The 20919-nt window shown below is 33.8% G+C and overlaps 4 protein-coding genes, 1 long non-coding RNA gene and 1 other non-coding gene across 7 annotated transcripts; 1 reads left to right on the forward strand and 5 right to left on the reverse strand.

The window, feature by feature from the left end:
* Positions 1-1372: 1372 nt before the first annotated feature.
* Positions 1373-5537, reverse strand: LOC103858713. Of its 2 annotated transcripts, XR_001957858.2 has the most exons (3): positions 4841-5537; positions 3363-4731; positions 1373-2360 (listed from the first exon to the last, which is right to left on the reverse strand). It is a non-coding gene; the product is annotated as an uncharacterized LOC103858713 (long non-coding RNA). The 2 variants fall into 2 exon arrangements; XR_004455948.1 differs by having other exon boundaries at positions 2193-4731.
* Positions 5538-5790: 253 nt separating this feature from the next.
* On the forward strand, positions 5791-8656 carry LOC103858715 (GRR1-like protein 1). Its single transcript, XM_009136121.3, has 3 exons — positions 5791-6387; positions 6825-7317; positions 7663-8656. Exons 1-3 carry the CDS (start codon positions 5933-5935, stop codon positions 8473-8475), a joined length of 1761 nt encoding a protein of 586 aa, XP_009134369.1. The 5' UTR covers positions 5791-5932; the 3' UTR covers positions 8476-8656.
* A 1744-nt stretch (positions 8657-10400) lies between these two features.
* LOC103858716 (cytochrome P450 708A2) lies at positions 10401-12708 on the reverse strand. Its single transcript, XM_009136122.3, has 7 exons — positions 12440-12708; positions 11947-12262; positions 11682-11831; positions 11250-11588; positions 10947-11129; positions 10726-10853; positions 10401-10634 (listed from the first exon to the last, which is right to left on the reverse strand). Exons 1-7 carry the CDS (start codon positions 12646-12648, stop codon positions 10535-10537), a joined length of 1425 nt encoding a protein of 474 aa, XP_009134370.1. The 5' UTR covers positions 12649-12708; the 3' UTR covers positions 10401-10534.
* Positions 12709-13758: 1050 nt separating this feature from the next.
* Positions 13759-13830, reverse strand: TRNAP-AGG. The gene has a single exon. It is a non-coding gene; the product is annotated as a tRNA-Pro (tRNA).
* A 414-nt stretch (positions 13831-14244) lies between these two features.
* LOC103858717 (U1 small nuclear ribonucleoprotein C) lies at positions 14245-15739 on the reverse strand. Its single transcript, XM_009136124.3, has 5 exons — positions 15500-15739; positions 15361-15403; positions 15090-15131; positions 14788-15004; positions 14245-14691 (listed from the first exon to the last, which is right to left on the reverse strand). The coding sequence occupies exons 1-5, from the start codon at positions 15505-15507 to the stop codon at positions 14447-14449; spliced, it is 555 nt and encodes a 184-aa protein (XP_009134372.1). The 5' UTR covers positions 15508-15739; the 3' UTR covers positions 14245-14446.
* Positions 15740-17562: 1823 nt separating this feature from the next.
* LOC103858718 (rho GTPase-activating protein 2) lies at positions 17563-19993 on the reverse strand. The gene is made up of 4 exons (XM_009136125.3): positions 19644-19993; positions 18899-19019; positions 18466-18816; positions 17563-18391 (listed from the first exon to the last, which is right to left on the reverse strand). Exons 1-4 carry the CDS (start codon positions 19991-19993, stop codon positions 17924-17926), a joined length of 1290 nt encoding a protein of 429 aa, XP_009134373.1. The 3' UTR covers positions 17563-17923.
* Between the last annotated feature and the right edge of the window lie 926 nt (positions 19994-20919).

The following is a 20919-nucleotide window of genomic DNA, read 5'->3' on the forward strand; positions in this document are numbered from 1 at the left end:
AATGAAGCCGTTGCTGTGAGGGCATCAATCAGTGGGGCTCCACTTTGTACTACACTCAGGACAAGAATTTATGCTTCTCTGTCTACAAAAAAACCTCTCTTTGAGTAGAAAAACAGAGACTTTATTGGTTTTAGAGAGAGAGAGAGAGAGATAATAAGTGAATATAATTGATTCTATTGAGTGTAATAATGAAAGAAAAGAAAGAGTAGGACCATTTTTACAGCTAACATGTTTTCATTGCATTGGATTTGGATTGGATCCAGCTGTGCATTTGGCTCTTTTGAGATCATATCTAGATCTTTTTTCATGCATCAAAAGAAAGGAATTGATTGGTATACAGTATTTTACTTGCTCTCTCTCTCTCTCTCTCTCTCCTCACTTTATGGGGGAATTCAAATTTTTGTTTGTGTTGCAGACATGGATTAGATATGGTAGGTGTGACGTTATTTTATGAAATAGAAAAGAAAAAATATCTTGCCTTGGTTTGGTGGTAGTTTGAGACATGGTCGAGCTTGGTGTTATTGTATTTTTTGAAGTAATTTAGGGGTGTTCAATTCGGTTTCAGTTTGTTTTTTTAATTTGTTTTTAGTGTTTTGATATTTCATTTTACAGATATTAGTAACCATGTTAGTATCATACTTCCTCCGTTTCAATATAGATGATGTTTTAGAAGGTTTGTTTTGTTTCAATTTACATGAAGTTTTGAGATTTTAAGGAAGTTTTGAAATTTTAAGGTTAACTTTAACTTTATTGGAAACTTTTCAACCAATTAGATTTTACAGTCTTTTTTATAATTGGTTAACTGATTTTAAAATTATATGTTTAAAATATGTTTCTAGAAAAATGTAATTTTTTTAATCTTTGTGCACTATTACAAAACATCAAGTATTATGAAACAGAGGGAATATCTATTTTAGTTTGGTTCGATTTATATATTAAGAATTTTCGGTTTTTTTCAGTTTTATATTAAAAACAACAGTTATATTTATCTTTATAACATATTTTAGTTTATATGATTAGAAATCGGATTTATTAAAACATAAATATATGTCCTAGTACTCTAACTTTTATATAAAATATTTTCTGTTTTATTTAACTATTAAAAATAAATATAAGAAAATATAATATTATAATATTATTAAATAACTATATTTATACAAATATTTACCAATATATTTTCCAAAAATACTTTATTTAATTTATGAAAATGAAAAAAATAAAAAAGTTATCAAAACAAATGTTTTAAATATGAATATTATATTAATAAGATAAATTATGTATAGATTATTATTTTTATATAAATTTCATAAATAAATATACCAATATATTTTAATTAATTGGTTTCTTCTAATTATTTTGTTTGATCAGTTTGTATACCAAACAATATCTATGATTTTTTTAAAAATTTCAATCCGTTCAGTTTATTCCATTAAGTTTGGTTTTAATTGGTTTGGTTTTATGAGATCGAACAACCCAATGTAATTACAACATTTACGTATGTATGTTGGTGTGGTATATCCGGGGGACGAATTTTTTTTTTTTTCCTGTCGCCATTAGAGACAACGAAAACGAGAGCGATCTGGACAGTGGACACTATGGAGAATTGAAATGAAAATCACGGGCGTTTCTTGAATCAAGACAAAATGAGACACTGACGTATGGTGAATCTGAAGATGATTTAAGAACATTAAACGATTGGTTCAAATGTTTGAAATGTCATTCATATAAAATAGTAAATCATATCATCAGATTTAATGTTATCTCAGTTTACAAAAGAAAAATGTTATCTCACTTATCAAGTTTTGTTCTCGTGAACATTTGCCGAGCAAGTGGCTAAGCTTTATCTAATAACGCGCGTGCATGCACCGAATGGCTTGTTAACTCAGACTCATGCCTTTTAACTGTGTCAGTAGGTTGGTAAAGTTTTAACTTTATCGTATCATCATCACGATGGTACTAATTAGTATACTCCATCTCCCTCTGTCAGTAAGTTATGATGAGATGACGCAGAACTAAAGGCCTCTTCATTACTTTCTCACTCTTCAATTGACTGTGATCCATTTTGGGTAGGGCTTTAAACTCAAATCTACTCTTAACTGTCGTAAGTGGTTTTGTACACTCCATCATCATCGTCATGGCCTTCCTTCAGTCAGTAACTCATGATGAGATGACGCCAAATTTTTCTTTTTTTCATTATAGGTCTACTGTCTCATTCTTCATTAGACTCTTACCCTTTTAAGGGTTTTTACTCAAAATTAACAAAGAGCCAATGAGCATAATATGATAATAACCTTGATTAACAAAATACACTCTTCTGGGCTGACACAAGCATCTAATAGCGTCTCCATTCCTCATGATTTCTGCATCCACAACTCGAGAAAAAATCAATAGTATTCAGCTAGAATGAACAAAGATTTACTTTCTTGATTTTGATAACATATTAAGAACTTTGCATGGTTATCTAAGCCAAAAAAAACTTTGCATGGTTAGGCCATTTCCAACCCAAATCCAAAACACTATTTTAGTGTAATTTTGACACTAAAAACTTCTCCAATCCAACACTAAAAATCACACTATTTTAATGCAACACTATAATTTCACACCAAATTTGGTATGACACTATTCACCACACTAAAACACTATTCACCCCACTAAAAAATTATTCACTTAATTTATTAATAAAATGGACAATTAAATAAATGACAAATAAAACTATAAATACATATAATATTATAAAATAGCTTTTAGTGTAAAATTTGGTGTTATGGTTGGAAAAAAACCTTTTTTTTGTGTTGAAATTATACTAAAATAATGTGGTTTTGACACTATAATAGTGTTCTGGGTTGGAGATACTCTTATAACTTATATCCCTGGTCATACACCTTTTAAAAAATATATATACTCCATCTATTTTAAATTATAAAATGTTATGCCTAAAACACAAAAACTAAAAAAAATATTTTTTATCTAAAAGCATCACTAAAAATATCAATTTAAAGTGATTGAACCAATTATTTAGGAACTTATTTTGGAATGTTTTTTTTGGCTGTAGATCAATGGTTTGTATAGATTGGTCTTGAAGTGATGGTATTTTTTGAGGGGATGTCAGATGGTGGTTTGATTTGTAACACCTTTATGACCTTTCATAGGTCTATCAATGAATTTAACAGATGAAAAAAAGTGATTGAACCAATTATAAAACTAACATCATATATTACGAAACAGAAATAGTATATATATATATATATATATATATTTTTTTTTTTAAACAGAAATAGTATATTGGTAACAAATATGTGGCACGAGAGGTTTCTATAAGAGACAGAAGAGATTTTATAAACAAAGCAGATATCTAATCTTACCAAGTTAATTCAAAATACTCCACCTTGATAACTGTTGACATGCCTTGTGTTGCTCACTGAATGTCTTTATGGGTATATATATATAAGCTTGTATTACTGAGCTAGCACTTCTGCAGAAATCGTCTCAGAATTCAAATTAGCTAACTAGGAAGTTTTTTTTTCTTTTGAATTGATAACTAGGAAGTTTCTAAAGACAAATTGTCAAATGCTTTGTTGCTGTTGCAAATGACAGACACATCTTCTGACATAGTCATTCAGATCATCAAAAAATATCCCTCCAAGCTTTGTTAGTGTCGCAAACCATTTAAGTTTTTCTAGAGTTTTCAAACCACACAGGACAAAAGCTTTTATTATTGCATCAACCTAACCACACCTTGAGACTCTTACACATGACTCTAATAATTAAACCTATTCCTTACACATGAGTCTAATAATTAAAGTCTCTAGTTCCAGAACATGCTAAGATCTCACAAAAACAATTGGAATGGTGTTAAATTAACCGCAGACCTTAATGTAAAAGTAATCATCATACCATTTCTTAAAAAGAGGGTAGAACGAAGGGTCGAATTTGTCACATGCTTGCTTTTGAGTTTTGAACCTGCCAAAACAATGATGGCTGTCTGAGCAACTCCATATTCACAAATCAAATCACATACTTACAAAACTCGGTTAAGTTTCCACATTGCCATTACCAGAAGACGCCTCCTTTATTTATTAACTTTACAGAAACCAAAACGTTGATCATGCTCTTTACAACACAAGCAACCATTAAAACATGGAATCTCTTTATTACTTGGAGAGTAAGCGAGTAAGAGAAGAAGAATCAAAGACAGTACTACAAGCGAAGTGTTGACAAGCAAGAGTCACAACTTTCTCGGAGTTTTTGTTTCCCTTCGCCATCTCAGCTACATTACTCTTATACTCTTCCTAGAATCCCATCTCATCTCATGAAGGATCTGTTTGAATCACCTTCTCAGCAAAAACACCCACAAAAAAATCACAAATTTACTGCCCGTTGAGCTGAAAACTGGAATCAGTTTAAGCCTCTAACTGTTTTATTAAGATGACCAGGGCTTGCCCATAGATTTTGGGAGACTTTAGGCCATTTAGTAAAGATTTCAATTTTTATTTTTTTTAAATAATTTTAGAAACCTATGTCTATGTAATTTTTTTAAAAAATTCATTCGGTTTTGCCTAGGACCGGCTTTGGAGATCATAAACAGAGTATGCTGCGGAAAGCATGTTGTTGATCGCTAGAGAAGACTTAGAACCGAGCAATACAACTTGTTTTCTCGACTGAACAAAGATAGTATCTGAAGAGCAGCAAATCAGCGGTACCGCCATCTCTTAACCTCAACTCGAAGACTGCCTGCGAAAAAAGCAAACACCAAAGAGACACCAGAGTCTTTAGTTAAAGAGCACCAATGCCGCAATGCGTAAAAACGAATAGCTAATGGAGTTAGTTGTTTGTTGTTTACCGGGAGACTGTGGAAGCTATAATCTCACAAGGTTAATAGCAGAAACAGAGCTTCCTGAAGCCCCTGCACCATCATGATCTTCTTTTACACGGAGAATAACAGATGAATCTTGTCCTTGAGTATTGAAGTAGGCTCCTCCTTGGTTGAGAGATATCAGTTTAACTCGTTCTAAAATGTCTTTCACTTTTATAGCCATAATCAAATACACCGATAGAAACTCAGCTAGCAAGGATCTCACTTACTTGGGTCTCTTAAAGTTCAATGGCTCATTTAAGTTCACTGGCCCATTTCGAATTCTAATACCAATCAAGCCAGAAAAAAGGGAAAAAAGATTGATGCTTTTGAGTTAATAACCGGTTATTAACGAATCTACAATCTCTTTAACCAATTATAACTTTAATTAGTTGAAAACAAAACATGCTGCGGGAAGCAAATCGGTGGAGAATTGAGGAAGAGAACAAGTGAAGACTTTTCATCAGCATTATTTGCTAATTAAACGACAATGTTTTGTGGGTTTGGTCAGATTAGTCATCTTTCACTTGTTAGAAATATTTAGAATGTGACACGTGAATATAAGACAAGAAGATGGACATTATTGGTTCCCGACAGCAACACAAAGTGGTGGATATTGGAATCCGACTTTTCAGCACCGAAGAATAATAACATGGTAGAGATGTCGAATAAAAGATGATAGGTATACGTTAGCAAATGGTGTCTCCACTGTAAAGATGTTGAATCTTTAACAGCTAAGAATAAGTAAACTACTAATTAAAAAGTTTGAAATCATGTGTGTGATCTGAGTAATTCCATAAATGATTAGACCATATGCACACAGATTACATGTAATAATCGGTTTGGTGGTGTAATTATGATTAAGACCACTAAACTAAATTAGTGACCTATACAGACATAGCCGGCGTCCTCACATGGGCAACTTTATTAAAGGTCTCACATGGACACTGTCTCCTTTGTTTCTCCTGTCTTGTCACACTAGTCTTTGTCTCTCCACTTCCACACTTTATATATATTATACCAAAACCTTCATCCTTTCGACTCAGATCACTCACTTCGAATCAAATCTAAAACCTCTCGATGGATCTCCGATTACCATCTAAGGTTCTTGAGCATATCCTCTCCTTCGTCGACTCCAACGAGGATCGAAACTCTGTTTCTCTGGTCTGCAAGTCATGGTTCGAGACCGAGCGGCGAACTAGGAAACGTGTCATTGTCAGAAACTGTTACGCGGTTACCCCTGAGGCGGTTGCACGGCGGTTCCCGGAGATGAGGTCTCTGACTCTGAAAGGGAAGCCTCACTTCGCTGACTACAACTTGGTTCCTGACGGTTGGGGTGGTTATGCTTGGCCGTGGATTGAGGCTATGGCGGTGAAATGCCCGTCTCTTGAAGAGTTGAGGTTGAAGAGAATGGTGGTGACTGATGAGTGCTTGGAGAAGATTGCTGCTTCGTTTAAGGATTTTAAGGTTCTTGTGTTGACTTCTTGTGAAGGTTTCTCTACTGATGGTCTTGCAGCCATTGCAGTAGCTTGCAGGTTCGGTCTCGGAACAAAAAAAAAATGTTAGGCAGTAACTAGACTCTTTATAAAGGATTAGCACTATATAGGATTATCGACTAGCTTGGAAATTAACGAATTATTAATTTATTTTATATATAATTTATATTATATGATATATTTTAGTTTTCGGGTTTACTTATAAAATTATTTTGATGAATTATCAAAATTAGATATACAAAATAATGGTTTAACAAATTTGTGGATTTGTACTAATATTATTATTTAGTTTAACATATTTAAATTAGATAGAACTATTTAAACTGATTTATTAGTTTAATCGGATTTAAGTACTATGAATCAGATTTTTCAAAAATCGTTCCGGCTAGGACTGATTTAGAACTATGAAGAAACCTTTGTTTCTTGTCTCATAAGTAACAACTTTTGTTTCTTGTTGTGTTATTTTTCAAAAACAGTAACCTCAGAGAGCTGGAATTGCGAGAGTGCATAGTTGAAGATCTTGGAGGAGACTGGCTTAGCTATTTCCCAGAGACTTTGACTTCTCTCGTCTCTCTTGACTTCTCTTGTTTAGACTCAGAGGTTAAACTCTCAGACTTAGAGCGTCTCGTGAGCAGATCTCCAAACCTCAAGTCTCTCAAGCTGAATCGAGCTGTGAGTCTAGACGCTCTGGGGAGCTTGCTTCGTCTAGCTCCGCAGCTGGTTGAGCTTGGCACAGGTTCTTTCTCAGATAAGCTAGATCAAGAAGCGGTTTCAAAGTTATCACAAGCATTTTCAGAGATGAAGGAGCTTAAGAGCTTGTCTGGTCTTTGGGATGTCCTCCCTGAGTATATTCCACTTCTTTACTCTGTTTGTCCTGGTCTTACCTCATTGAACTTGAGCTATGCTACTGTCCAAATGCCTAATCTTGTCGAGCTTCTTACTCGATGCTCCAACTTGCAGAAGCTATGGGTGAGTATCATGCATTCTTGTTATTTGTAAAAAATTTTGGTATTTTGGTTTATAAATAATCTTTTAAAATTATTTGATTATCTTAGAATTGAATATAATTAACATTTATAAGCAGATAAACTTTTTTTTTTTTTTTTGGCAACAAAGTAGATAAACTATATTACAGAATTCAGATATCTATTCGGTTCTCGGTTCAGTTTTTTTATTCTAGAAATATAGGATCGGCTCGATTATTGATAGGATCCAAATGTGAAGTTCGGTTCCGTTCTTCTGTTCCGAAAAAATATGCTCAGGATTATTTACTATGTTGGTTTCTTTACTAATAAATGAGACGTTTTCTCACAGGTAATGGACTTGATAGAGGACAAAGGTCTCGAAGTTGTTGCCTCGTCTTGTAAGGAACTGCGAGAACTAAGGGTGTTTCCATCTGGAGCAGAAGGTCTTAACGATACAAATGTAGCTATGACTGAACAAGGTCTGGTCTCCGTGTCTGAAGGCTGTCCAAATCTCGAGTCTGTTCTCTACTTCTGTGTCCAGTTTACAAACGCAGCTATGATTACCATAGCAAGAAACCGTCCAAATCTCAAATGCTTCCGCCTCTGTGTAATGGAGCCATTTGCTCCTGATCACAAAACACAGAAGCCACTTGATGAAGGATTCAAAGCCATAGTTGAAAGATGCAAGGATCTTCAACGCCTCTCTGTCTCTGGTCTCCTCACTGACAAGGCCTTTGAATACATTGGGACACATGGCAAGAAGCTTAGGATGCTATCAATAGCATTTGCTGGTGACAGTGACTTGATGCTACACCACTTGTTGTCAGGCTGTGAGAGTTTAAACAAGCTTGAGATTAGGGATTGCCCTTTTGGAGACACTGCTTTACTGGAGAACGCGGCGAAACTAGAAACCATGCGGTCCCTTTGGATGTCATCTTGCTGCGTTAGTTTTGGTGCTTGCAAGCTCCTGAGTCAAAAAATGCCAAAGCTAAATGTTGAAGTCATTGATGAACATCCTCTAGAGACAAGACCTGACAGCTCTCCAGTTGAGAGGATATACATATACAGGACACTCGCAGGACCGAGATTGGACATGCCTGAATTTGTGTGGACAATACAAAAAAATCCAGAGATTGGTGTTTCACATCTAGCCATAAAGTAAACTTGCTGTTTTAGGAGTTTCACCGTCCATGTATGTTTGTTGTCTTTCATATTTTCTTCACTAAAATTGTTGGAATCAACAGCAATATAAGCATTTCAATAGCTTTTTAATATGTTAAGCAAATCTTGTGTCTTTGTAATAAAGTTTGGAATAAAAATTTCTTAAATTTATATAAGATTTATATTCATCAGTTTATGAAAGAAGAAACTGTGAACAACCAATGGGCTGATACTTGCAAACCCTATCCAAAAACTACAAATTCTTACCTCAAATCGACACAACATACCAGAACTGAAAGCAAGGTTGTCTTGAAAATGAGGTGGCCATGAGGTTCTACTTCCATAATTTTCAGCAGATTTCTCGATTGATTCAAGAAGATGCTCTCTTCTGTATTTCATTACAGGCTGACCATGTCGCGTCTTTTTCATCATTTTCTCTTTTGCTACTTTCCTCCGGGATTCAGCCTTTTCTTTGGCTTCTTTTTTGCCTGGAATGCAGCTTCTCTCTCCATCTTTTCACTTGTCTGCTTGTGCACTTTTTACACACAAATAACACATGAAAGAAGTCATGATTCTGTTTAAATATATAAGATTTGATCATCATCATGCTATACTTGTATTCGTCTGGACTTTCTTCCTCAAGCAGACCGTAACACAGGTTTCAAAGACTCCACTTCCTCAAGCCTGATTATTTGTACAAATAAGTCTAAATCAAGTGGCATGTGAGATTTTTCTCGCAAGATCGAGCAAAAGCTGCATTATTGACAGATATAAACTTTCACCGAAGAAATGGAGTTGAGCATACAAAAGGTGAAAAATAAAAGAAGAACCGAATAAACCAGACATACTAACCCAATATATTTTAACAAAAGTAACACTCAAAAGATTAAAATATACAGTATCAATCTGAAATTCACCAGAGATGAATCCGAATAATTGAATAAAAATAAAAATTCCGTATCGCTTTCTGAGGAAGATAAGAGTGATAGAAAATAGAGTCTTTATAAAAAAAATGATGATATTCATTTAACATCAAACTGCGTCAGAGGTTTGATTTAACTTGTGTTCAACGTAAATTCATAAAGCACTAGTTTTATAAAAAAAATCTCATGTATATTTTTTATATTTTGTAATTGACATATAGAATATAATATATTATATTATAATATAGATATTTGATAATAATTTTTTACTAGGTGTCTTGCCTGCATATGCGGGCTTAATCGTTTAACAAATATTTATTAGTTTATTTTTTATTAATTCAAAAACCATCATAATAACTTATTATTTATGTTTTCAAAAAAATTGTTTTATAGTTTAATTAAAATTTATTAAAGATAACATTGACTTTAACCACTGAATTTATTATAATTGTTTTATAGTTTATTTTTAAATTTTATAATTGAAAAATATGTTTTATGATAACAACACAATATATAAGACTTATCTTATTTTTTAAAAAGTTAATATTATTAATAAAAATTCGTTTTTGGTTATATAATTAATTATATATAAAATTCATTAAGGGTATTATAGATATTAACCGTTCTAACTTTTAACGTGAGAGTTCGATTCCAAAAATTTACTTCGCAAATAATAGTATAGATCTGTACATAGTATTATATTAAATTTTTTATAAGTTGATGCAATTTGATGTCCATCTCAGATATCATAACACATCAAAAATTCGGTTGAACCCGTTTTAAATTTGGATCCAATTTTATATCAAAAATTTGAAAACTTTTAAACAGTCATTGATAAAAACTTGGTGGCATGAATATGAAATGATTGTAAAGTGGAGAAAACCTTAAAAATTCACTTTAAAACAAGAATCCATTCAGATCTTATGCGGATTCAATTTTGTTCGAATTTACTTTTCATTGGATTGGATTTCCGGACTCTGATTTTTTTCTCACCCCTATATAATATTATCAAATAAAATATATTTATTTATTAATGATGGAAGCATATTCATAGATTATAACCATCTGTCTTATTTATTCAACATAAAATATATATAAAAATTCGATTGGAATATAACTACTCCAATAACCAGCCTTCTAATCCACTTTGGTATCTTCTGAGAATTGAACATCACATCCCTGTGGAAACATAAGCATATAGCTTCGAGTTACGGTTGTCTCTACCTTCATTGACCACCTGCAAGCCATAGGTATATATGTAAGTGAAGACTTTAATTTTAGTGGAAAATGAATTGAATTATTCATTAGGTGATAGAACAAAATAAAACCTGTATCTACACAAATTGTGGATGAAAATGGCCATGAGCAGCTTAGCAAAGTAAGCCCCTACACAGAGTCTCGGACCAGCGCCAAAGGGGACGTAATTCTTGGATACCAAAGCACTAAGGTCTTTACCCTGTGAGTTTTTTTAATAGATGTTAAATGTTTATGGACTTGACTAGTGGAATAAAGAGTATAACGTAACAGATGAAGACCAAAATTAAATCACCTTCCAGCGCCATGGATTAAATACAAAAGGGTCCTCATACTTTTCTGGGTTAAAATGGACATTAGGATATCCCATGAAGGTCCAACCCGCCGGAATAGTATAATCACCGACTTGGATATCATGATCAGGTTTTCTAAGCACTACAGGCACCGTCGTTGTGATCCTAAGAGACTCATTGATCACCTGAAACATAACACCATGCTTGTGTGAGCTACTAGGATATGTCAATACATGATGAAGCAAAATGGTAGATATTCTGTATATATGATTTGTGCAATGTCGTTGATTTTTGCAAGTACAAACCATATGGGTGAAAGTCATGGATTTGTAGTCTTCCCATGTTAAGGCAGCATCCTTCTCAGTCCTATCTCCGACTATTCTCGCATGCTCTCTCTGTAACTCTTGCATGACTCTAGGCTTTTCGCTTATGAGCTTTACTGTCGCAGCAAGAATACGTGGCGTTGTTTCGTTAGCAATCAGGAAAAATGTATAAATGTAATTGATCGCATTCTCCACGCTCATCTTTTCTTTTCCTCTTTCGTTTTCTCCAAATATGATTTTGAAGAACTCCCCAAACTCCTCTCCTGATGCTCTCTTCTTCAACACTACCTCCTTTAGCAAATTCATCATTCTCTTTCTTGCCTGCACGAGAAATATCACTATATCACGACCTCTATCGTTTTAAAAAGGAGCTAATACATAAATAAGGCTAGCAAGATTTTTGAAAATAATTACTTTCATCATATCATAGACACCCATCCCAGGAATTTTGAAAGGGAAGCGAAACCAGCCACTCGGAAATTTTCTCCAGCAAATTGCGAGTTCTTTCGCCGTCTCTGGATCCATGTCGCCCATAACTTTCTTTGCAAGGCATTCAATTAATATCTGTAACGATTGATAAGATGAAGACTTTTGAGATAGTCTATATTCCTTGTCTAATGGAATGTAAATATTTGCCAACAGATAAGGACACTGCGATATGATTGACATTTTTTTTTACCTTGCTTGCTGCTTCCTTGACGTTAAGGAACCCGTTCCTAGCTCCTTCCTCCATGTGTTTGCGAGCCAAGAGATCGATGTCCTCAATAACTCTCAATTTTAAACCCTGAGGACCCAACAACTGGAACGTCAAGCTTCGGACATGTTTATGGGACTCTATGCTCTGCACGAATAAGTTGTTATCGCCAAATAGCCTTGTTATGCTCTTCGGGACACCAATAGTACGATTTGTCTTTGCTATCTCCATATTCAATTCGTTATCCATTGAGATTATAACTTTGCTTCCAAATAAGCTTGTCCGAAAAACAGGTCCATGTCTATTATATGTTTGTCCCCCAAAAGTTGACAAAGCAAAGTGAGTTATGATATTTATATAAGGCTAAAACAAAAAAAGTGAATTTAGGGTGATTAGGACAAAATATTATGTAAACCTAAGCTTCTAAAATATTAATCTTAAAAATATTAATGCATCGCATAGAAAGAATCGAAATAACCTAATGACTCTCTTTTTGACAAATGATGGAAACTGAAGAACATCATGAGGCTTCATAAACTCGAAAGTCTCCCCGATGATTGGAAACCCCATTGATCCTGGAAGAAGTTTTCCATTACATTTTGGATTTCTCCATTGATAAATCCAATGACATAGCTTTAACACTAAGAGTGAAACTATCACAATCCATAACTCAAAAACATTTAACATGTTGATTTAGTTCTCTCTCTTAATTATTTTAGATTTGATTATTTGTTCTGATGAAGGATCTCCCTCTCTCTCTCGTTTTATACTATACTGGTAGAAGAACCTTCCAAAGTTTATTTTCTTCTTTTTCCAAACCTTTTCTAAAATTAAATAAATTGAAATCTTATCAGCTCTTTTACGCTTGTTGCCAAAAAATCAACTGAAAGTATATTTATTGGTCACACAGATTCTTCTAAACCATTAATTATTTACTTAATAAAACATTTTATTTGAAAAGGATCTCTCTTCAAATTGACAGAAGAACCTTCCAAAGTTTTTTACCTTTTTCTTTTGAAAAGTATTATTTAAACTAAATTAACTGAGATTCTATCGACTCCTTTAAACATATGGCGAAAAATTCATCTAAGATTTTTGCCTCATGGATTCATCTAAACAACTAATATATTTTACTTAATAAAGTCTCTTATTATTAAATAAATTAGATGAGCACTCCAAATAATGGTATGCGTAATCACTTCATATTAAATCCATATCTGTACCAAATCAATACATTATAATAATTCATTAATATTCTATTTTTAATTTTAGTTATTTTGTAATATCTATTGTAATTAATGTGCATGCTTTATTTTAATTAGACGTATGATTTTGGATATATAATATCTTTTTGTTTGGTTATTGTTTAGATATATCGTATAACTTTTACTTTTTCGATTCAACATAATATTTTTGTTCTATTGAGAAAAGTTGAATAATTTTGTTATTTTCATTTAATTTGATTATTTTCTTATATTTTATATTTTTGTAAGATTATGTATAATTTAATATATCGTGTTTTGAAATAAAATAGTAAAAATAGTAAAACCCAAAAATAAGACGTACTGTTTTGTAGATATAAAGAAAACAATTTGACAGTATACAAAAATTCTTTACATCGCACTACAGATTTTGCAAACTGACATTTATGTGAACTTAAAAATATTGTTTAATTTGTATCCTTCTAGAAGGTATGAACAAAAGTATAGCTGAAGATCCAAGGGAAGATTAAAGGAGAACAATAGAGCCTTTGAGGAAAAAATACGGTGGCAAAAAGGAGAAGAAAACAGAAAAAATGGGGCGTTCCGAGAATTGAACTCGGGACCTCTCGCACCCTAAGCGAGAATCATACCACTAGACCAAACGCCCTTGTTGATGTTTCTGTTATACTTTACTATAAAACCGCTGCGTTCAAAACTCTTCAAGACCATTAGACATGGCTCTCGTCTCGTCTCTCCCGCCAATGTGCTCAATGGAAACCTCAGTCAGGAACTAAGAGAGGCAACACAAGCTGAAGTTTCTGTGAACCAATTTTTGATGGAAAATGATCTAAATTTGTCATTAGTGAATCTCCCAGAAACTAGTGTGAGAATGAGTCCAACCAAGAAAACGAGAGTCCTCTATTGGGATAGTGATTAGTGTGCTGTGATTTGAGAGTCGCACATATTACATGCTTCAGAAGAGATCATGTTACAGATGATGATCCTGGAGTGAAGAAAGGATCTATGGACCTATGTCATCCCACAAAAAGATTTATGCAGTATAGTTTTTGCTAAACATCACAAGATGGAACAATCTTTTTTGCAAGCAATGATTGAAAGCAATGTTATAATAAGAGACCTTTCAACATTCTACAAAAAGAAAAATTTAGCACATAAAAATTATGCACTTCACATACATTAACTAGAAAAGGGAATAATGCTAAACAAGAGCCCTGAGAATTTTTGGCAGTAGGAGAAAAAATGACACTCATCAGACCTAAACTCTACTCATTGCTTTCAGGAGATTCAGCACCCAGGTTCGGATTGTTGAAGCCGCCAGCAGCTGGATTTGTTTGATAAGGAGGAGGCGGAGGAAGAGGAAGTCCATTATAATTGGGAGGCGGTCCACCACCTTGACCTGGTAGTGGAGCCATTCCTGGTGGCCTAAGCATACCGTTTTGTGGAGGCGGAGGTAGAGGAGCACCAGGCGGTGCCATCATCTGTGGTACTCCCGGAGGAGGCATGTAACCTGCAAAAAAGTAAAATATTACATTCCAAATAAAAACAAAATATTAAATGCAAAGAAGATGTGAAGCATGTCAATGATTCTAGTAACAGAGACTACCTTGACCAGGCATCATGGGTCTAGGGAGAACAGGAGGGCGCATCCCCATAGGCATAGGCATCATAGGAAGGCGAGGTCTAGCGAGCATATGCTGGTTAAACGCACCGCCAACCTGATTGTACGCAGCAGCTTGGCCAAGATGCTCTTTAATTCTCTGGTCAATCAGACTTTGAGTTTGTTGTTCCTCAAACTGCTGATAGTATATCCTCACATTCGCCTGAAAAACATCATCAAAACTCTTAACAAATCTTTAATAAAAACAAAAAACAAAAAACAAAAAACAAAAAACTCGTTTATGTAACCTTGTGTTTGTAACCGGCGTTGTGCTGCTTCCTCACCGATGGCTGTAACAAAAAAGAAAATTGACTGATAAGAGAATGTACACAATTCGTGAAACATGATAGCTTATCAGTTTGATAGGTGATCAGAACTCAAACCAATGGAATCTAAACCGGAGACCTAACCGGTACGCCGTAGATCAATTTGCAATAAAATCGAACAATGACGGCGAGTCATCGATCATTACACAATAAGTAAAGAAAGGAAGAAAGAGGGAAGTGGATTTGGACTTACGGAGTCGTGGGTGAGATAAGTGTCGCAATAATCACAGTAATACCTGCGAAAATCAACATTAAAAGTAAATTAAAACCTAATATCGAATTTACATAACTATCTGAGTTTATTATACTTAAGATCTAGAGGAACCCTATACCTCGGCATCGTTCAGAGCTTCGGGAGGAGCAGCGAGAGGAGGAGGAAGAAGAAGAAAGTGCAAAGAGACGATTTTTTGTCTGTTTGCTTAATTTTTCAATAAGGATGATTTTAATCTGACGGTACAGATCTGTCTATCATATGAATTCATATCTAACGGATGTTAATAACCGGAGAAGTATCTCCATCGAAGCGACGTCGTTTCGCTTGACAGGAGTGTAAATTTTTTAGCACGTATCATTTCTCAGCATGTCGGCCAAGGAAATGGTTGTGTGAATGCATCATCTTTTCCCTCTACAACTACAGAAAAATATTCATCCTTTATATACTAAAGCGCAAGTCGCCTAACTAATCAGAATTTGACATTTGGCAAAAGTTAAAAAAAAAATCAAATATTTCATTAGAAGAAATTTATTTGATCACAGTTTTCCTTAATTTCCAAGTATCTAAATCCCTAAATTTTCTCACAATATCATCACCACGTTCAAAGATAAATATAACGTTTTGAAACTGTTTTTTTCTTTTATATATAATTTCAATCTTTTTACTTCACGTTTTATTTGATCTCTCTGTTTTTCATCTCTTTCTTAATATCCATTGCTCTGTACTGAGTTTTTTTCTCTTTCTATTGAGAGCGGATACCAATAAATTCCATACAAGTTCATGATCACTCTTAGTTAAGATTTGGTTTCTTCTTATTTTGTATTAACCATCTCTTGATTGTTTATTTCAGGTTGAGAATGGCACTTGAGTACATTGTTTCAAAGCTTTGACAGCATCGAGGATAACGACAATAGGTATGTTCAACTATGTTATCTACAAAACTGGTATTTACAATACTGTTCTTTCTGTGATAAATTACTTGCATTACTTTTGCATTTAACAAAAACATAAATGAAGAAGAAAGAAGACAAAAGACAAACTAGATTTTAACAAGAAAGAATCATTATCCTGCCAACAACAGACGATCAAGAAAAAGAAATCTCAAAATACAAACAAAACGAAAGAGGTTCTCTGTAGCAAACATAGTAGAAGAGAAGAATGATACATAATTTGAAAACACGTATACATATTTTTTTCTCTGATTCTATCTTTTATGTTGCTCTTTAATAAGACAGAGAAAGCGTAGTTGCAGGTGAGAGAAGACTTAAGTTTCAGGGCAAATGAGAGAGAGAGCATTCCATCTGTGTAACATCATATTGGTTTCTGGTGAGTAATTTTTAGAGCAAGCAGTCTGTTCGAGATGTCTTTGTGGACTGTACGAGCTATAGAAAGGGATGAGTCTCTTAATATAAGTTGACTATTTTACGGATGTTGTTCAATTTTTTTGTTTTATTTTTACTATATCAATTCTAACAAAAAAAAATATTTTGAAAAGACTTATTTAGAAAAATTACAAATAAAAATGAATAGAGAAAATACATCATTTTCCTGTGTTATCCATATTTTGACTATAAATATGTTCCCTTTTTATTAAAAACTAAAGAGCATTATAATATATATGAAAAAATAATTAAAATGCAAGCAAACAAAATTAACCCTGTGCGTAGCACGGGGCGATCATACTAGTTTGTGTATAAATCCAAATCTCATTGGTGGTTGAAGATTTCCCCCTGAAATCAAAATATGTAACTTCATATGCAAATGGATAAATTTTTTTTTCTTTCTCATTTTATTAGTTCTGCAAAATTGCAAATAACAATTTTGTTGTTTATTGGACAATTCTTTTAAATAGTTATTTTTTAGTTTTTGTCACAAAAATAACATTCAATAAAAAAAATCAAAATAGCTCATTTTTATTTTGAATTTTTTTTTTAATTTAAAACACATCATCAAAACCACATCCTTAACTCTAAATCCTAAGTTTAAATTAGGGTATTAATGTATTTTTACTCTTTAATAAAAAAAATTTATCATTTTTTTCGTTGATAACTATTTTTATGACAAAAAAACTTAAAAATGGCTTGTTTATTTCATGCAAACTTTTAATGATTTATTAACATTAAAATTCATGGTCTGATTTTGTGTTTGGAAGAAAGATTTAGTGTTTAAAATATTAAAAAAAAAAGAGAGATCAGATTATCTTTGCTACAAAAAAACCAAACAGCACAGCACAGCACAACACAAAAAAAGAGAGAGATCAGATTATCTTTGCTACAACAAAACCAAACAGCACAGCACAACACAAACACACACATGGAGAAGGACTACAACAACAGTCAACAGACAGGTTCAGCCCTTGTTGAACCCTAATCAGACTCAACACCCAACAATCCCTAAAGACCCTAACAAATTGGACAATAATCTCTGTATTGATTTACAAACACAACCACTTCTCCTCCTTCTTGTTTGTTCTCTGCAGCAGAAATAAGAAAAGCTCCAAACAGATGTAAGTGTCATTAAGCAGACTGGTCAAGGCTTCATCTTAGTCGCTTGTGCTTGACCCTAAAGTGTCATTTTTATCGTCTGTGAATGATACCGGTGGAGAGCATTTTGGGCTCCAGTCTTGAGAGATACTGACGTTTGAAACTCTAGCGTTGGTGTTGAGCTGACTCAAGAAACATTTCTCTACCGAGCTTAATGATCCTATATCGTTTTCATCTTCTTGAGTAGACCGGCGGCTGAGATGTTCTTCGTCTTGTTGTTGCTGTTGTTGTCCTTCTTCTTCTTCTCCTCCTGATTCAGAATCTGTTCCTTGTGATTCACAGCTGACTTCCATGTCTTGTGCATTGTCAGAGTCAGAATCAGTTTGGGAATTTGATGAATGGGATGGTGAATACCCTTCTGATCCGCTTGAGGTTGCTTCACGTTCAGCTAGTGTTCTGGTGATGAGTGTCTTAAGCAGGTTCATCACTTGAACCGCATGCATAAGAGCCGTTAGTGGATCTGTCATCTACATTTACAAGAATCAGTAACGTCAGTGAATCTTAAAAAAGTAACTAAGGTTATGTTTGTTTGTGTTTTTACCTGAGTCATATTAGGAGCAAAAACCATGGCTATGTTCCTCGCATTCATCTTGTTAGACTCTTCTTCCTCAACAACATCAGCCATAAGATCAACAGCCCAACTGAGCAAAGCAGACTCAGTAGGCTTCAGCTGCTTTATAAGTTCAACAGAGTCTTCCTCGGTGTTGCAGTTGAGAACTTCTTCAGGAGAAAGACCGTCGAGCACTCCACAAGGCAACTCTCTGAACCAGGCTTTGATAAGACCAGCCAAGCAATGCACATCAATGTTCTCAGGAACAATACCTCTGTTAAGTTGGTCTCTCACATGTTCCTCTTGGCTGTTCTCAGGGTTTATCCTAAAGATCCCTTCAGCCTATTTATTATCCACACAACAAGATTAACAAAAAAAAAAAGAAAGGCAAATCAATTTAATTTGGTTTTTGGAATGTCCATACCTTGAGACCTTGTTGAGAGTATAGTCTTTGCTGCATTAGTAATAGAATAGTTGGGACACTGTTTCCTTTCTCATCATAAGAACATTGCATTGATTCCGCAGAGACACCAAACACGCTCACACTGCATATATCAAGAGATTCAAAAACTTTTAGAACTTAAAGTGTTAATAGTGTTAATTTTAACCGTAAATTAAATTTCTATGTACCAGTAAAAAAAAATACGGCCGATGAGGAAACTTATTCTAGTCAAAATAGAAAATCAACTTTTGAATCTTATAAATACAAGTCTAAGAATTTCTTATTTGTTTTTCTTATCATTAATTAAAATCTCCAATAAAGATGTGATTTAAAATGAGATTTTCTATAATTTTCTTGTATTCTTCGAGTTTAATTCCTTTCTGAACATTAAGAAAATTTCAAATTATATAGCAAGAGAAATGTAGATTTGGCTGATAAAATGTTCCTAAAACAATCCAGTTAAGAAGTATTAATTAAGCTAATTAAACAACTAATGCAATATTTCTTGTTTTCTTCGAGTTTAATTTTTAAATTAAGAAAATTTTAAACTATAGCAAGAGAAACGTAGATTTTGCTGATAAAATGTTCCTAAAACAATCCAGTTAAGAAGTACTATTAATTAAGCTAATTAAACAACTAATTGCAGATCCAGATTCAAAATTCAAAGCTTTTAATGTAATAAAGATAACCCTAGAGATTTTAAAAGTACTAATCCAAACAGTGTTACCTAGCACTGGGGACACGACACGGGATCTCGACCTGAAGCTCGTGCGGGAGACCGAGAAAGCCATGGAACCTATCGAATGTCACGTGAGTGATGTGACGAACGTTTGTTGGCCATCCGATCTCCATCTGATGAACGGCTGAGGAGATCCCTCCCACTCCGACGTCGTCTTGGCGGTTATCCACACGGCAAGAGACCACAGATTTACGCAGCGCAGTTAGTAGAAACTCGACAAGAGACAGCTGCTGCTGGTTCTGCTCTTCCTCTTCTTCCTCAACCGTTGATTTTCCTCTCCCTCCTCCTTTTCTTCCGGCGCAACCAACTCCTTTAGTCACCATCACAAGCCCCGTCATTGCTCAATCAAAGAAGGTGAAGACAAAAGGATGTAGTAGAGACAAAGATCACAGCCTCTCTCTCTCTAGACTTTGTGCTTCTTCGTCTTCTCTCTCTCTTTGGAAGAAGATTGAGTGAGTTTGATTTTGAAATTCTCAAAAAGGTTTTTTTTTTCTTTTATTTTTATATGATTTTAATATTATATTTTTGTTTCGTTTTGAATAATGTCTTTTTGGTCGGATTTGAAACCCAACGGCCACTCGTTTTCAAATTTCTCTCCCTCTGCTATGCTTTTTATTTATTTACTATTATATATAGTGTTTGGCTTTTAATGTGAATCACACTTTACCCTAAGATGTTTTGTAATCCTACAATACTGCCACTCTACAATAAATCTTGGTTGTTCTTATTTCATTTATTGAATTTTGTTTTTTGAATATATATTTTCATTCACTTTTCACTGGAAATTTATAACCACAACAATAACTTCTTCTTTTTTTACCTTTTCATTTTGGTTATTTGACTAATTGACAATTTGACATGATTGGTTTAAATTTTCTCTTTCTGGTTTGAGAATAAGTGTCTTCGCACTCCATTTTTGTTTCTCTAGTTGTTGTCCTGATGATATTAACACCTGATGATATTAACATTTCAGGAACTAACATTCTTTCCTGTCAAACCAAGTTCTTTTCCTCCCAAAACTATATATAATCAGACAACATTAGTTCTTGACCGTCAAAGAATGAAATCTTGTTGTCCCCGCTTTTGTTTCCCTATATACCTCTTTATATATTTTTTGAATCTGTAGTGTGTGTGGGAGATGTTACATGTTATCCAGTTCTAATATAATTTATTGTCAGTTACTTCTATTGCATTCAGCAGGGAAATAACTTCAAGATGAAAATCTTTTATTGGTTTTTTTGTCCTACTTTTAATGAAGATAATA

Source organism: Brassica rapa, chromosome A03 (assembly GCF_000309985.2).
Source record: "Brassica rapa cultivar Chiifu-401-42 chromosome A03, CAAS_Brap_v3.01, whole genome shotgun sequence".
Classification (NCBI taxonomy): domain Eukaryota; kingdom Viridiplantae; phylum Streptophyta; class Magnoliopsida; order Brassicales; family Brassicaceae; genus Brassica; species Brassica rapa.